This window comes from Siniperca chuatsi, linkage group LG16 (assembly GCF_020085105.1).
Source record: "Siniperca chuatsi isolate FFG_IHB_CAS linkage group LG16, ASM2008510v1, whole genome shotgun sequence".
Classification (NCBI taxonomy): Eukaryota; Metazoa; Chordata; class Actinopteri; order Centrarchiformes; family Sinipercidae; genus Siniperca; species Siniperca chuatsi.
Genome location: NC_058057.1, coordinates 13,151,426 through 13,169,826, shown reverse-complemented (window position 1 = coordinate 13,169,826; position 18,401 = coordinate 13,151,426). Strand labels below are relative to the sequence as shown.

Sequence of the window (18,401 nt, the reverse complement as noted above, 5' to 3'; positions counted from 1 at the left end):
ACAGGAATTACCAGAGGGGTAAACACACACACGCACACACAGAACAGATAACCCTGACTTAAAAGCATACAGTATTTCTGCTTGTGAGCGAGAGAGAGAGGAAAACAGGGAGAGTGATAAAGAGACGTGTAGAGGAGTGGGTGCGTGAGAATGGGTGTGTTTGTGTGTGTGTGCATCCACACATACATAAACACACTCCTACTCCCTGTGTCAGCTAAATCAGGCAAATTGTTAGTGGGATGGTGAGACAGTGACTTATTACTATTTCACCTGTGAACGGAGTGTGAAAAACAACTGATTATGGCCTGGTCAACATGCGGCCATTGGCAGCACTCCATGCTGTATGTGCGGGTGTGTGTGTGTGTGTGTCCCTCTGTTTCTCCTCACACCAAGTGCCCGTTTCTGCACTTTACTCAGCTCAATCCCATTGAGTCACTTCCCACTTGTGTCATCATTAATTACCTCCACCTTATCTGGGCCAGGTGAAAAATCAATATATTTATTTTCTTAAAGGCCATCTCCTAGTCTGTTTTTGAGGATAGTCGGCGTGGCGGGCCAATGCGGGAGTCATTAATCGAAGGTTGTTATCGGACGTGATGCCGTCCAGACCGGCTTTTCTCTTTCTCGACACGTCGCACTCTGCGACAGCTCCGAAGGTAAGGTGACTTTTAAGAAGAGAGATATTCATTGAATGACAGCAGCAGAGAGAGAAGGCTTGGATTTTGTGGAATGTGAGTGTGTTATATATATATATATATATATATATATATATATATATATATATATATAAATATACGTATGTGTGTGTGTGTGTGTGTGTGTGTGCGTGAGAGGTGAGAGAAAGATGTGGTATGCATATCTACGCATTAGCACTCCACTCCATGGTCAAAATGTGTGTCCACATATTACTATTCAAACACACACACACACACACACACACACACACACACACACACGGACACACACACATACACGTTTGCTCTTTATTTTTGTAGTGGCATTGATTTTGGCGAGCAGCTGTGATCCATCACGCAGCGTGGCCTTGATGTTTTGACTTGATGCTATCTCTCTGGTATCGCCACAGTGACGCGTCATTATTTACTGTTGCCGTGGGATGCGTGGGTATACATTAATTAATCAATATGAGGCTATTCTTCCCATGTTGTCCCCTAGTCCACCACATATGGGCTCCCTGGCTAGACGGATGAGAAGAGGAGAGGGCAGGATGAGGGGAGGGGAGAGAACCACACTGTGCTTTCTGCAAATGCCACAGCTTCACTAAAATGGAGCACTAAGAAACAGCTCAAGCTAAACAATACTCACTCAATCCATCTTTAACACTTACAAAGCACTTTCTAAGTACTTGGCACTACCCTAAAGCTGGGCAAACACCATGTATTTGTATTAATCTTCTAGGTTGTGTCTTTCTTGCACATCCAAAATGTACAACTTGTATGCTCATACTGTATGGATCAACTCAAACTGAACGTCACATGAAATTCAGCCCGATTCTTAAAATTAGTCAGGGGCTGTCAATCCAGGGTTAAAATACATGTGGTATCAAACTTGGTATCGGTATTTCTCTTGCATCAAGAAAAAGGCCACACTATACTTTCTCTATAAGTTTCTGTGTGTGTAACTATGTGTAGGCCTTTTCTGCATGCTTACCCTCCGTAGCAGGAAACAGGGTTTGTCCTTCAGTTTTGGTCTCAGCCAGTTTGCCGGTCCTCAGCAAAACCTCAGCAAAGTTTTCCTGAGGCACGTCTTTGTAAGACGAATACACATCTTGACTCTAAATGAAAGAACATAGAGGAGAGAGTGATAAATAACTACCTAATACTTACTATTACACTGAGGGAATCCCAACAATTGGGAGAGCAGATCGGAAAATGAAACAGGGAGATGTGATTAAGGTGACTGAGCGTCTTGATTCCCAGGGTGTCAGACAGATGAGAGATGGAGTAAACAAATGAACTTCAGAGCCAAATAAAGCCTTTTAATGCAGGGCCTTTTGATAATTAATTTATAGGATTCTTGTACGGCAAGTTATTTCTCAAGTGTCAGAGAGGTGAACAATGAAGTTTGTGCTCTCACCAACATCAGAGCTATCGCTTTAACACGCAATGTTTCCTGTCTGTCTTCGCCGCTCTCACTATATCCATCTTTCTGTCTTGTTGCATTTGTCTCTCTTTCTCTCTCAATCAGCCTCGCCTCCCTTCCCACTTCCTTCATTGAAACTGTTAAGGTAAAAACCAATCCCATTGATCAGCCGGCTCATAGACAGATGGACGTGGGGAGCCATTATTGGTAGATGGATGATGGAAGATGGATGAACGCTGGAGATGGAGGGGAGGAAGGGATTTGGAGAGGCCTATTAAAATGTCATGAGAAGAGATGTATCGGCCTTCTCTGTTTCCCCTCACGTCCACTCTTTTAGCTATCCACATGATTTGTGTCTCTGAGTAAAAAGCCCAGTCATAGCCCAGGGCAACCATTTTCTAGGCATAAAAGGTCAAACTACTCCTTTTCTTACTTTTGTTCTTTTCTACTTCCATAACTCCCTTCTGTCGATATTCTTTCCTTTTGGATTTTTATGACACCCCCCCCCCTCTATCTAATACATACAGTACTTCTTCTGTTAGCATAAAATTTTTCCTCAATTTTGTTCGCTGTTATCATACCATCATTCTTACGTTTATCCTTCTTTTCCTGTAAAGTACTGTTAGTACTTCCAAATTGCTTTTGGCATTAAAATTACTTAGTCTAAAATCAATATTCATTTTGTCGCAACACTGTTTTCGAAAGCATTTATAAGTCATAGGAGAAAAAAAATCTAATTAAATGTCTTAAGTCATAAACCTACTCAGACATTTTTGCTATAATTTAAGATGGTGGCCTGGGGTAAAAAAAAAAAAAAAAAACTAAAGGAGAAATAAGGACAATAGGAATGTAAAAGGAAGACAAACTAATGAGCCATGAGACACACTGGTCTTACGCCACTCACCAGGTCTACATAGGGATCATCAATGAGTTCCTGATAAAAGGGGCTACAGCCTTGACGCTCCAAGTTGGAGTTCTCACACGCCTCTTCCTGACTGGTGGCTCCTGCGCCGTGACCCTGTGGAGCCATCAAAACATCATTAAACTTTCACAACATGCCCACAGCACTGTCATCTCTCTCTGTCCCACAGCTCACATCCTCTGTTTTTCGCTTTCCTTAGAAACCTGCGACCACGAGCCACCCCCCCCTAAATCGCTGCCGAGACCAGAGACGCCATCAATCTCCGCCCCGGCGACCACCGAGCCAGTCCAGCCGCCGGCAAACCATCAGATATTGAAATATTCAATAGGCGGGCCAATCAATTATGCAAGAGATGAGCCTTTGATTGGTTGTTTTTGGATGAGGCCTATGAAGTCTGTGAGCAAGAGTGTGTGAGATATGGGAGCAGGGGCAGACATGCAACGGTGTCTTTTTATGCACACACAAACACACACACACACACACACACACACACACACACACACACTGTGCAGCTCAGGAAACAACACTGTTAAAAACAAGCATTAAGCGCATACATCTACAGTCATTCCTCTATTATTGTCGCACACTAATGTTCATGCATCCATTAACAAACATATGTCAATAGAACACATAAAAACCAAACACATTTAGACCCACAAGTTAGTTAGTTAGTCAATGAATTTGGCCCTTTATTGCCCCTGACTTCAGCTTCATCACAGATCATATCAATTAAAAACAAAACAGTCAAAGTGTTCTTACTTGCAGTGGTCGGAGGTAGTTGAGTGATTCCTTCCACCAGCGGTGATCGCTGACTGCTGTCAGCACAGCCTTGGTGGTCAGTCCTGTAGTGGTCAGCACTTCCATGGTCTTAGCTGAAGTCCTGTGCAGCAGGTGCCCCGCTGTCCCCACAGGGGAGCCCACAGAGGGAGCGCAGGCCTGGGGCCAAGCAGGTGACAGCGGTGACAGGATGGACAAAAAACATGACAGCCACGTTATTCTAGTGTGTCACTCTGCTGTCCCCGCAGTAGTAGCCACTGTAAGAGTCTTTACAACATGAAATCATCCTGTATTAGTGCTACAGGATCCACGGAACATCTTCTTTTTCTTGCAAATGACAAAGCCGCATTGGAGGAGTAGCTCAGATCGTTACATCTGTATTGTTATATTAGACCAAAGGACACATTTTGAGCTGAGGACTCTTGAGTATCAGTCTGGTATTAGATATGGTTGTGTTCTGTTTTTTATTAGGTACTTGAGAGGAGCACTTCAATAAGCGCAGGGCTCTTTGTGTTTGTTGGTTTGTTTGTATACTGCATAAGTGAATTACAATATGCAGTGTTAAGGCAGCACAAAGCCCTCCCAGCCCTGCACGAGAGACAGACAGTGAGTACTTGTACACAATTGCTTGTTTCTTAAAGCAGAAGTTCGACATTTTGGGATATATGCTCATTTTTGCTCTCTGGCGTAAAGTTAGAGGAGATCAATACCACTCATATCTGTCCGTCATATATAAGGCTACAGTCAGCAGCCAGTTAGCTTAGCTTAGCATAAAGACTGGAAGCAGGGGGGAACCAGTTAGCCTGGCTCTGTTCAATGGTAACAAAATCCACCTCCCATCACCTCTATACGTCACTAAAACCAAAGTGTAAAAATGTCAATTTACTGTTTTCCGGGGGATTATGCACTGGACTATTTCTAGGCTCTGAGTAGTAACTTCCTGGAATGTCTGCTGGTTGCCTGGCAATGGCTCCCAGCCAAGAAATAGTCTGACACATACCATCCCATCAAACAGTGAATTTTCATTTTTACACTTAGATTTGTTGATTAAATAAACAACATATAATGTTTGTGTATAATTTAATTAGTGAGCCTTAGAGGTGCTGGTAGGTGGATTTTGTTACCTTTGGACAAAGCCAACCGGATTCTGGCTGTAGCTTCATATTTAACAGATAGACAGAGTGGTATCAATCTTCTCATCTAACAATCCACCAGAAAGCAAATAAGCGTATTTCCCAAAATGTAGAACTATTCCTAAGTAGGACATTATCAAATCAACATTAATGCAAAAATCAATCTAGCCTACATTGATTACTTTTCATTATTTTTAAAATTAACAAATGAAGGGTGCGTTGTACTGTGAATTGCATTCTTACAGTGTTTTTGAAAGCGCAACACCAGTTTCCATGGTATGTTGGTTACTACGCAATTGAAAAGGATTTTAAAACCAAATTTAAAGGTCCAGTGGGCCGAGGCCAAATCGTTTAGTGCCTTTCATCAATACTTTATTTAGCAGGGGATTGAGGGCCAGAGAAATGAAACTCAAGCACACATACACTCAAGATGTAAAGAAAAACACACACACAGAAAAATAAATGCACCTGCAGAGTGCGCACACACACTCATCTAGGGCTTAAATATACACGGGTGAGGAGTAGGGACATCAATACAGCAATAAAATGACAACAGACAGCTTCAAATGAGCACCCATCCACGCACAAAGGGGATGCAATGCAAGTCATGAAACATTAACACCCACTCAAAGCATCATAAAGCTGGCAGTGCTGAAGGGGAGGAGAAGGGGAGGCATAAATAAACCAAGGGAGCTGAGCAACCTTAACACTAGATTTACACCTCATCAAATATGGAGCAATAGGAAAACACACAAACCGAACAAAAGGACAGAGATACACCCACACAGGAATAGCAGAAGAGACAGCTACAACAAAGAGCGGAGGTACGGCAAGCACATTAACATACAGAAAAAAACATACAGATTTACATATGGAGACTAACACACACAAACCTTTACGGAGTCTGTCTCGTCTGCCTCTCGTCCACTCTCAGTAATAACAGGCTCCATTTGATAGTTAACTGCCTGGTACAACACCTGGAGGACAGAAAGAGGGAGGAAGAAGGAAAACAAGTGATGAGATTTAGTATTTTGTTATACAACCTACTATTTTAGCAGAGCAATCTCACTGGATACGTGGATAAACTGAAATGTGGTTATAATTGAAAGGCAAAAAGCACAATGGTTTTCACTGTGTTCCTTAAAAGATGTTTTTCAGTCAGTGGTGTGTTGGCCACCTCTTCACCTGTCACACATTTGGAGAACCTGCACTAACAGCCCAAGAACTCGTGTCGTTTTTCTAGAGGAAAGGTTTCCAGTGTTTCTGGCTCATGACCCTTAAAAGTGAAGCAAAGTCTACTCATGACTTCTTGCCACAGGTTGCACATGACAATGTGCTGTGAGAAGTTCAACCAAAAAGTGATGATCCCTTCTCAGATTTATCTTGCAGCCTTTTGAGGGGTCTCAACCTGTATACTGTTCTATAGTAAACAGAAAAAGGAGGGATGGTAGTCTTAGATCAGAATATTAATTTTCTAATTAAAAGGCCCGATATTAGCACTTTTCCAAGAAACTGATGTTGGTGTTTCGATGTCTTTCTTTGCTTATATGAAAGGTTATTGGCCAGTTCCTTTTGAAAAAAGTTCCTCTGTTTTGTCCACTTGTCTGCCTGTTTTGTCAAATTCTTTCCTTTACTGGCCAACTTCTTCTCTCAACCACTGCTTATTGGTCCACAGTTGCTTTGTCACAGTATGTTTAAAGCAAACAGGACACCAAGACAGCTGTGGTAGTAAGAGTCTCAGGTATAATATAAAAAGTAACCAGAACTGAAATTATTTGAAATTCAACAATGGCCTTACAATGTTCTGTTCAGATAGGACAGGATATGATGCATTGACTACATTGAATTTGGATTGTTTGTTATGCTAGGCTAGACTAAGAAATTAGTATTCATGCAATTTTAGTTATTAAAATTTTAGTAGTTAGTAATTAGTGTTACCAATTAGGATTTTTCATAATATTTTTCTAATCTTAAGATATTAATAATAATAACTATATTTGTATAGCACTTTTCTAAAAACAAAAAGGTAAACAGATACAGCTAAAAATACACCAACAAACAGATATACTATTAAGAACAGATCAAAAACTATACATAAAAGTTCACATAAAAGAGTTCATACAAGTGTGTTTTTAGAAGGGATTTTAAAGCTGAAACAGATTTTGCTAGCCTAATTTCCTCAGGAAGGCCATTCCAAAGTCCAGACGCCCTAATAGAGAAAGCGCAGTTACATTTAGTCTTGAGCCTGGAATGTGGAACAACCAAAAGGGCCTTGCCCAGGGATCTCTAGCTAAGTTCCAGCTTATAAAGAGTTAAAAGCTCAGCAATATAACTGGGGGCTAGACCTTTCTGTGCTCTAAAAGTAATCAGTAGGATCTTAAAATCAATTCAAAATTTTACTGGTAGCCAGTGCAGATGTGCTAAGACTAGGGTGATATGGTCTCTACATTTAGTGCCAGTTAAAATTCTAGCTGCAGCATTCTGAACAAACTGATGACGCAAGATAGATTTTTGACTGAGGCAGAAACAGAGAGAAGTGCAGTAGTCTAGACGAGATTAAATAAAAGCATGAATTACCTTCTCTAAATCAGCATAAGATAAAAATGTCTTGATTTTTGATACATTTCTGAGTTAAAGGCAGCAGGACTGCACAACCCTCTTTACCTGCTCCTCAAAAGTCAGGTCACTGTCAAAAATCAGTTTCTGGCCACAGGCTTTATATTAGATAATAAGTCGTCTAGATCATGTAAGAAAAAGATTTCTTGCGTTGGGCTGCCCGATTAAGACTATTTCAGTTTTGCTTCCATTCAAATGAAGAAAGTTTTTTGACAACCAACATTTAATGTCCTCTGAGGGTATTGAAGCAGTTGGGATCATTATGTCTAAAAGGTAAATATAATTGTGTGTCGTCAGCATAGCAGTGAAAAGAAACATTGTGCTTACGAATTATATGACCTAGTGGAAGCACGTAAAAGGAGAAGAGGATGGGGCCAAGAATTGAGCCCTGTGGTACCCCACAGGTGATGTCTGAACAACGATGACTTGCCTATAGCAACAGAGAAAGTCCTATTTGATAAACAGGATTAAACTATTGGTACAAAATACTGGTATCAGCTCTAGTTGTAAAAAGAAAAGAAATATGTATGCTGTAAGTATCCGTACTGGTTTACAAAAAGCCATATTAGTCAAACCATAATGAAAGATTAAGAGTGACCTGAGTTTGCAGGTCACTGGAGGCAGCCAGGAGGCCGTGGATGTTGTCGGGGGGACAGTGGGTGAGAGAGAAGGCTAAAAGCTCCTGCCGGGCCTCCAGGTCTCCATAGCCCTCACACTGACCAAGCAGACTGCACACATCCCATGCTGGACTGTAACCTGGAGGAAGAACAGATGAAGACAAACAAGAAGGGGAGGTAAGGTAAAATAGGGTGAGAGAGGAAATGAGAAAAAAGGATGACGTGGTTTTAAATTAAGTGAAAATGAGCGCAGGAGAACAGCAACTGCGATAAAAATGTTATGCAGCAAGAGGAGATAATACAAAAAATAAAGTCAAATTATCACATTTAAACACACAATATCAGTGTCCTTCTATCTCTGCTAATCTACCCTGAATCCTATCAGACAGAAGCCCAAGGCCTATCAGCACATAAAGACACACAAGGTAGAGCACACACGCATACTGCATGAAAGAATTCGCAGAAGAAAAATGCAGAGGATATAATGCTGAGATACTGATGACACAATAAAGTGTAACCTTCCAAGCCCTTGGGATATTAATACATATTTAAGTTTATAACACATTTCCCTTTGAAGAAAATATTAAGCCGATGCATTGTAGTAACTGTGCTACATTTGCTCCAGCTTCATCACAGTCAAAAACCAACACACTATCCTGACTTCATTTTTACAAACAGATTCAATTATTCCCACTGCATTCACAGACAGAGAACACCGGTGCTTATCTGATTACACCTTCTCTTTCTCCCCGACACCTTTTTCTCATCCACATTGTCTCCCATTACTCAGAGCTGTGGGAAGACTCAGTGATTCATTCATTCTATTCACTTGAATTTTTCCATGGCGCAACACGAAACAAAATAGACAAAATATCATTATCACAGTGACCACTTGAAATCCCTTCAGGGAAACTCTGGAGGAGCAGGCAGTCTAGATTGGAATATTATTGTGATATCGTTCTCCTTATTATTATTCTTGTGCATAAACAGACACCAAGTCACCCAAGCTCGATTTTGGCCATCCAAGGAAGGATGTAAGAAGTGTTTGAAACAATAAGAGAAACCATTACAGGCGCCAACTTAAAGAAACCTAAACCTGATTATGCTGCAACTTGGACAGTGAGTGGATGACAGTCAGTCATGATTTGTCAGTCAGGAACTCCAGCAGGGCACTGCAGCATTTTCTTGACATAAAAAAAAGCCTGGGAACACTTCGCTATCGATCAACACACTCCCTTCTGTGAGCCAAGGTCATGATACTGTTGCTACTTCATTGTTCACAAGAAAAGCTAACCAAGGGCTCACAAATAGCAAAAGAGAGTGCATAACATTTTCAGAAAAAAATCACTTTTAGGACTCTGGAGGAGCTTTGTCGTCAGGATAAGCTTCTTTTAAGATTCAAACGAATTTGAACGATAAAGAAAGTTTTGGGGAAGCATTGACCTCATGTAATGTTATAATTAAATGAAATGAGGGGAAAGGCAGACAGGCAGAAGAGAAGTTCCCATTAGCTTTTCTACAGGCTTCAGTGCACGATTCACAGTTAACTACATACCTGCAGCCATGAGGTCCTGACAGTGGATGTAGGAGGCCTTGAAGTCCAGACACTGGAGAGCTTGCTCTGCCAGCAGGGTCAGCACTTGGCCTTTTCGCGTGGCCTTGTCATCTCCTACACACACGCACGCAAATGCAAATGCAAATGCACATGCACACGCACACGCAAACGCACACACACAGATATTAATTTAAGCAGACATCAACACTTGAGAGATGCAGCACACAAACATGAAAGTCATTTTTAAATTTTTTTCCCTTTTAGATTAATTTTTGGGCTTTTTGCCTTTATTTGATAGGAACAGCTGGAAAGAGATAGGAAATGTGGGAAAAAGAGGGGATGACATGCAGCAGAGGGCCGCGGGCTGGATTCGAACCTGGGCCGCTGCTCTACCAGGTGAGCTACTGGGGAGTCCCTAAAATGTCTTTTTTTTAATCTTGAGAAATGTCAACATGTCGAAACTCACACACTAAACGGCAAATCTCATAATCCTGCAGATCACGTACAACATCTAGCTTAATAAATCTCTTATTAAATCTCCATCTGACTACACACACACGTACAGACACACACACACACACACAAACTCTCACAGGCTCAAGGTTGGAATGTAAGGATGCCTAAATGTATTGGCTGAGCCAGAGACTACATGGTAATCGGTGTCTCCCATAAATGAGGTTATTGCAATGTCTGTTCATCTCAAAGAGGGAGTATGAAATATAAAAAAATAAATACCATCCCGCTGTCTTGCTAAAAAGGAATAAATCTCAGTTTGATATCTTAGTGGTGGTGGGATCGGTTGTGGTGTTAACATTCATGTGGTGTCTCAGGACAACCTTTGATCTGAGTCTAAGCTCAATAAACAAAAAGAAGAGGACAGGGCGATCAAAAGAGGCATAGGCAGAAACAGGACTTCTGAACAAATCTTTACACTGAAGATCAAAGAGACGAAGAAAAGCACTGGATTGTTGTTGTGTGTGTGTGTGTGTGTGTGTGTGTGTGTGTGTGTGTGTGTGTGTGTGTGTGTGTGTGTGTGTGTGTTTACTATGAGGGGGAAAGAGGTGTTGGTCAAATATCTTCTGGGTGACTGGTGAAAGGGTGTCTTCAAAAGCTGTCAAGACCTCAGTATAGAGGAGGTTTGTGTGTGTGTGTGTGTGTGTGTGTGTGTGTGTGTGTGTTTGTCAGCACACATTCATTCACCCTGTGTTCTTTTAGACCAAATGCTTTAAAGAAGGCATTCTCTGGCATTTATTTCAAGCCGATCTAAATCATCTTGGCAATCCAATTGAAGCCTTTACCTGTCATTGATGGGCCAATGAAAAAGATGGGATGAAAAGATAAAAAATGTCAGAAAACCAGCAAATACAAAATATTTCATTTAATAAGCTTTGACTACACCATGAGCTCCTGAGGCTCTTTACTGGATCACCGGGATCCTTTCCAACTCACCAAAATTTCATTCTCATTTGGAATATCATAATTATTGATTCATTCAGACAAAAACAATTTTTTTCTTACCTCTACCCCATAAGACTAAATGATTTACAGAGTGTTTTTGTAGACTGAGGCAGGCACCAAACCCTTGGGGTTTTTAACTGGTGTGCTGGTGATACCTGCATTAAAAATTCACCACAGAGCCCCAGAGCTATGCGTCCTTCAAAAGCCTCCCCCCTGCATTTATTTATTTAAAAATTTGTTTATTCCTCCTCTCATCTCCCTTTGCCTCTTTTTCTGAGGCCACACAGTGAGAGCTGCCTGCTGACTGAATGTGAGCAGAAGAGACACAGAAATACCACAAGGCCGATTAGCAGGTTTCCTTTAGCTGGCTATAGGCTTCAGAGAGAGAAGACAGAACGAGCTACGAGTTAAGGGATGGAGGACAGAAGAGAGAGGGAAGAAACAGACATGGAGAGACAGGCTGACACAGAAGTGTTTGACTCATATTCTTGGAAAAAAGAAAGATAAAAACAAACATATTGATAGAGAAAGACAGCAATGTTTGTGTCATTTTGGAGGACAGGAAGTAACAGGATGACATCTTAAACTTTCCCACATGTTAGTTGAATGTGGTGGTATTAGGGGGTGTTTGGAAGGGTCTCAATATACAAAATATGAGCATATATATTTTTTAACTTCATTAAACTTTATCTAGGAAGCATCAGCAGGAACATCACTCACTCTTTATGTGTTGACTTGATTGCATTACTCATAGGAGAATCCCATTTGGAATTAACACAAGAAAACTAACGTAAACATGCGTCTGGTCAAGAGCTTGTGCTTATGGTAACTCCTAAAGAAAGTGAACATGAGAGGATGGAAAGAGAGACCAAGACAGACAGAGGAAAGATTAATCTATAGAGAGGAAGAGAGAACTGAAAGAACTGAAATCTGTTTACCAAAACTAGACAAGGCTCGTCAGCGGCTTCCCTGGCAAGGTTTGTGAGTGTGTGGGATGTTGCTTAAAGAGCTGAGTCCTTCCACAGTACACTGAGAATTAACCCAACACATGTTTCATTTCACTTTTTCCTCTACATACTGTACATAGTCAAATACTTGCCAGGTCATAAATTAAAGTCTCTTTTGGTCCAATTTCACTGTTAAATCTTAGTATCCTACTTGTGCATTCCACCTGGACGAATACAAATATTGCAAATTGTATTGTTAATAGTGAAAGTCTTTCAGGTATTTCTGCAAATTACAAACATGAGGTTGACATATTAAATGAAAAAAAAAAAACACATGAAAAAGGACGTTAATGTAACTAGGTTATAATTACAAAACCATCTGTTCAACAAATTGAATTGATTACTAAGTTGAATGCCCTTTGCCAGCATCTGTCAGCTTTAAAAGTGGTTTGAGGATCAATACTTTCATCTGTTTTTAAAGCAACATGAGGCAGCAAAAAGAGCTTCAAAGAGGCCAAACAGTGGGTGCCTCGATTGTAGGTACAACAAACACAGCAACTCCAAATTCTTTACATGGACAATGTAGCACTCAAAACTCATAATATCTTCTAAAAAAAAAAAAAAAAACTTACATCATCTCTGAAGAACAGTTGTTGTTGTTGTTTATTTAAGGATCCCCATTAGAAGCACAAGGGTTGTGCCTCTAGTCTTCCTGGGGTCCTGAGATTTGTAACAGTAGATTTGGGCCAAAATGACGACAGACAGATACAAATGAACACAGAATGAAATCAACATCTCTGTGAAACATTCAACAGAGTATTGTGAACTTACTTAAGCTGGTATTTATGAATGGGCTGCTGTTCAGAAACAACATCTATTCTCTTCACGAAGTTGTAAATCCTGGTGTACAGATTTGACTTAACAGCCTTGCACTGAACCTGTCCCCAACTGTCATAACTACATAAAAGTGAGCGCAGAAAAAAAGATTTAGAGAGCATGCAAAGTGATGTGTCTAGGGAATGAAATTTGCTTGCTCCTTCAGGGTGTGTATGCTTATGTACTTAAGTATGGATTTTTGCTTGCAACACCCCTCACAAAGATGAATTTCCCTCTTGTGTGAGAACTGTCAGTGCACTCGCTGAAAGTACCCGTGCGTGCTAGGGTACGTCTCTGTGCCTCATGTCCTTTCCCACTTTATCTCATGAGCTGTGTCATGAAGCTGCCACCAGAGCAGAGTCTTGTTCATTGAATGTTTCCCCCATACACGTGATAAAACCCAAAAGAAAAGACATGATGTGAGGAGGTTAGTAGTGTCAGACAAAATGTCTTGTGTGTGTGCGTCTGTAGGTACCTGCCACTCTGAGAAGTGAAGCCAGATTGAGCAGGGTAGTGGACTGCTTGTAGGCGGTGGAGCAGTGGGCGATGCACTCTTCTATGAGAGACAGACGGTCTGATCGCAGACGCACTGGGAAGGAGAGAAGGAAGGCAGAGGGGGAGGGGTGTCAGACACGCTTTGCTAATTACTACATTCAATCTGGAGAAGTAGCAGCTGATGATACAAATGATCAAGTGCAAATGATGGATGCAGCTGCTGTCATGGTGTCTACAAAATAATGAAATGCTGCTTAGTTTGTAAAGCTATAGCCCGACCCTAACGATATATTGGTCAATATTAATGATGATAAGTGTTAGGTTTTTTTTGCATAATCACATAACATAAGAATAAAAGAAGAAACAGTACTGATTAATCAATTAAGTCATTTAAGTCAATTTTAAGCAATAAAAGCAAAAATTATCTGGTCTCCAGTGTGAGGATTTGCTGCTTTTCTCTTTTTTTCTATCATTGTAAAATTAATATCTTTGGGTTTTGGACTCAGAGAAACTGTGATGGTCATTTTTCAGACAGACATTCTCTGACATTTTATAGACCTCAAGAAAATAATCAGTAGATTAAATGATGACACAAATCTCTCAAGATTGAGTTATGTAAAATAAATATTAACATAAATATGAATTAAAAATGCAGCCTAAAAAACAATGATGTACTGCTTATTTTTGCATGTCTGCCAACATATATGACTGCATATCTATATATCTATGAGAAGGCAATACCGACTGATATCATCAGCCTGCCGATACATTGGTCATGGCTCCACTTAGCAAATATCAGAGCCTCATATTTATCAGTCAATTTTTTTTTTAAATCATTCTACACGATAACAACTGCATTTCATTGTGCAGTCCTATTATATAATGACAAATAAAAACCTTGAATCCCTGAATAATGATGTTATAATCTTGTCAACCACAGTCCTTTGTTACCTGTAATCCCGTAAAAAGTACCACAATTTCTTTTATAAATGTGCTGTCTGTGATTGTGTTTGAGTCTGGGAACTAAATAAATCTTAGTCATATTTATGACTGAGATAAGGAATATTCTAGTCATATTTGCACCCACAGTGCATTTATACATTTTTTTAAACACATGTTAAATTTATACAGTATACTAGTGCAGGACACCATTCTTGGAGATTCAGTGCTCATTGTTTGACTTAACTATATTCATTTAATTTGGCTAATACCTTGGAGCATATCAGTTCTTACGGATTCACAGGATGGAGTGAATTTTTAGACATTCTCATAATTTGAGTTCAAGATACATAAACTCCCAAAAAAACATTTCCATATTTTTTCTAAACTTGCACTGAAAACCTGAGAAATAGCATGTTTAGTGCCTCCACAGGCCTCTGTGCTTTCTCTGCACCCTGCTGAGGATCTTTATTGCTTGGCATCACTTTGGGCGAGGCCTAAAGGGAATTCTGGGGAGGGTGGTGTGTATGAAGCACCGCCTAAGGCGCTGTAGGAGGGCTGCAGGAGACAGCCTAAGATGGATTACATATGCTCAAATCCTTTCACTTCATACTTCATACGTGCATGTTTATCTCAGAGTGTGCAAACTTATAAGGGATAGATAGGGCTTTTACTTCAGTGAAAAAGAAAAATAATGTGTATTTTTGTGTGTGGACAGTATGTGTGTGTCCTTGAGAAAATAGTATGAAAGCACTTCAGGCAATACAGAGCCATGGCACCAGTCTGACCCTGAGCACTGAAAATAGGCTTTAGACAATAATCACTAATACAAAACCCATACAACACAAAAAAGTACTAACTGAAGAGTTTTCCTTTTTCTTACATTCTCTCTTTCTATGTTTCTTTCCTCTGTCACATTTTTCCTTCATTCCTTCCTTCTAATACTTTCTTCCTAAACTCTCTCCTGTTCCCACTTTGTCTCAGAGGTAAGAATAAGTGGGCAGTGAAAAAAATAACGCGAGTAGACAGCAGGGAGTGAGGAGAAAGACGAGTGAGAGTAAGGGGGCAAAGAAGGAGTGGAAAAAAGAAAAACGAGGGGATAAGTGATGCAGAGAGAGAAAGGAGAGAAATGAGAGAAAAAAGGAGAGAGAGGGAGAGAGAGATGGCAGTTTATGGCTCTCTCTTTTCACAGTGGGTTTAGGCTGGCAGCTCAGTTTGATGAGGGCAAAGGGGGAGGAAAGCAAAGGCCTCGGAGGCAAACAACACCTCGGTTCAGAGGTGAGGCGATGAGGGGCCAAACTGGTTCATTCTGGCTCTGCAGTTTCCTTTAACAGAGAGCCATGCCTGGAAACTGCTGCGGTAGGGCACCAATGTGGAGCCAGAAAATAAGAAAAAGAAAGAGTGTGGAGGTGAATACTGAATAGTCAGATTTACAGATGAAGCAGAAATATAAAAAAGGACATGTGTGTGTGTGTGTGTGAGAGTATGTAGGGGAGAGCACACACGCAGAGACCAAACACTTCAATCCTAATTAGGCCATCAGGCAGATGTTGTTTGCTCAACAGCTGATCCATAAAAAAACATATATCTGGTTATAATGGCAAGAAGAAGTGACATACATATGGAGGGATGGAGGAACTGACAGCAGGGATGGAGACAGGTTGGATGGTATATGGGTGAGGGACGGCGTCTATGCATCCTCTACATGTCTTAAATTAAATTTAAATTGAGTTTAAATTAAGAAGACTTGAATGAATGACTCCTACAACTGCACAGACAACAAATTCAGGATTATAAGCACACTTGTGGTTAAATGAGCAAATTTTCTTCCTGGACACAGACATACACATTTTGTTGTACCTTGCAGTGGCAGGATTTTGACGCTGAAGTCTTCCAGTTGGCTGAGGGCGCTGATGAGATCCAGTTCGTCCTGGATGGCTGGAGGACAGTCTGTGATCAGCTGGAGACATGCCCTGGCGAAAACAACAACCAGTTAAAACATGGACACACTACCAATCAGCTATATTAATCTGTCCAATTAGTAACCAATCAGATGACCTCTGTCCAAAGGTAACAAAATTCAGTTTAAACATGTGTCAGACACTAAACAACGCACTATAAGTCACTTACATTTAATCTGATAGTACTGCAGAAAATGGTTGTAAAGCAGTAGCAACTGATTTGACAAACTGAGTGGGAAGGCCTACACACTTTATATGAAAAATTGGTTATTAAAACTGAAGTTTGTGAAGTTTCAACATCGTGATCAGAAACATGATGAGACTACTCAAATGGATATATTTACAAAGTCTAGACTAATTTGACCGATCTATGACAGGAGAGTTTTCTCTTGCAACACAATCCACACTCATTACCATTAATAGGATTATGTAGTACATCACATAGCGTATGTAACAGTACAATGAATGTGTGAGTGTGTGGGCCTGTTTAAGATGCGAGTATACTCTCTAATTTTCTTGGTTTCTCATCACACAATTATACAGCAAAGCCAAATACAGCAGAGACAGAGAGAAGAGGGGGGGGAAACTAAATGATTAATTTACAAATAAATAAATCCCACATAAAACAACAGCTTAGAGAGGAGCTCTGACGTCAGTTAAGTGGAGAGGAGGCAACTTGTCCTTGGGATGTGTATTCAATGAAGAAACACATTCTGACCCACAATTTTCTTTAACCCTGACAGTTTTGTGAGCAAGGACAACTAACAGAGAAGAGGTGTCTCAGAAACCCTATCATCATTATGGAAGCATCCAAAAACATCTTTAAAAACAGGTTAACTTGATATACATATAGCCCACAAAACACTCCTACTTCCTACTCTCTGAGCATGGCTGGTGTTCTTGCCAGGAACAAGAGGTTTGTCCTGGCAAATGAGAGCAGAGGAAAGGGCTGTGGATGGGTGAATGAGAGACAGAAAGAGGGCATGTTGATTATGTACTTGTGCTGTGAAGTGTCTGCAGGCGTGTGTGTGTGTGTGTTTATGCTTGGAGACAGAGAAAAGACGATGGTGAAAAGATTCTATTTCAGTCATGATGTGCTTTGCAGCATGGACTCTGTAATTTGCAGATAACTACTTCCTGTTAAATAGAAACATGGGAAAACACAAGTTAACATTTGTATAGTCGTTATCAATGGAACACTATCATAGAGACCTTGCCCTTCTTTTGTCCAAACCAAGCTGCACACCAGCATATTGAGCAGCGGTGTATCAACGCAATCATCCTGTTTTCTCTTACTTCATTTCTGTGTCATTTCTGCTCCAGCTCTCTCCTACTCATACAAGGTCTTGCAAGATGAGCTTTCTCAAATACGAGAGCAACAACCAGCATCAAAACGATGCATATGTTTTGGGCTTCCCATTTTTTTCCATTTCTGCATAATGGCTGTTGAAATGTGTGCGTCTTTCTCACCAGAGTACCTGGTTTTAAAAAGATACACCCCAGACATTTCAACTTTTACATCTATCTAGACTAGACTTTTTAAGGACCTGTTTTGTGTGTTTGTACTTCTTTGTCTGTCTCTATTGTGTGTATGTGAGAATCTCTCAGTCTCTATGTGAGTGTGTCTCTTCTGTCTGTCCTGAGTGATGCTGTGGGATCACTTTAGTAGTTGGAGGGGATTCCCATGTTATTTTAAGAGCAATCTTTTTGTCCTTGTGTAAACTCTTGCCTGGTGCCACTGACCACATCCGTTCAGGACACAGGCAAGTGCAGTTTGAGTTTCTATCCGTGCATGCATGTGTGTCTTTGATATTTAGTACACAGGATAAAATGTGTGTCTGTGGAGCAGTTATTTTAATCTAAAGGACACAGGCAGCCAGTCTGTATGGACTATTAATTTCAGAGCGACAGGCACATGTTCAGACAACTTTCTGTCTCATATCTCAAATTCACATGCAGCAAACACACACACACACACACACACACACACACAGATGCACACGCG

At 40.6% G+C, this 18,401-nt stretch overlaps 1 protein-coding gene across 1 annotated transcript in view; it reads right to left on the bottom strand.

The window, feature by feature from the left end:
* The window catches only part of nbas (NBAS subunit of NRZ tethering complex), a 152,548-nt gene that overhangs the window by 83,411 nt on the left and 50,736 nt on the right, over positions 1-18,401 (bottom strand). The window contains exons 32-39 of the mRNA XM_044169800.1: positions 16,296-16,408; positions 13,477-13,590; positions 9,721-9,834; positions 8,147-8,304; positions 5,826-5,909; positions 3,782-3,958; positions 3,005-3,118; positions 1,669-1,792 (exon numbers count right to left, since the gene is read on the bottom strand). Of these exons, the coding sequence (XP_044025735.1) occupies positions 1,669-1,792; positions 3,005-3,118; positions 3,782-3,958; positions 5,826-5,909; positions 8,147-8,304; positions 9,721-9,834; positions 13,477-13,590; positions 16,296-16,408 (998 nt within the window). The remainder of the gene's footprint in view (positions 1-1,668; positions 1,793-3,004; positions 3,119-3,781; positions 3,959-5,825; positions 5,910-8,146; positions 8,305-9,720; positions 9,835-13,476; positions 13,591-16,295; positions 16,409-18,401) is intronic.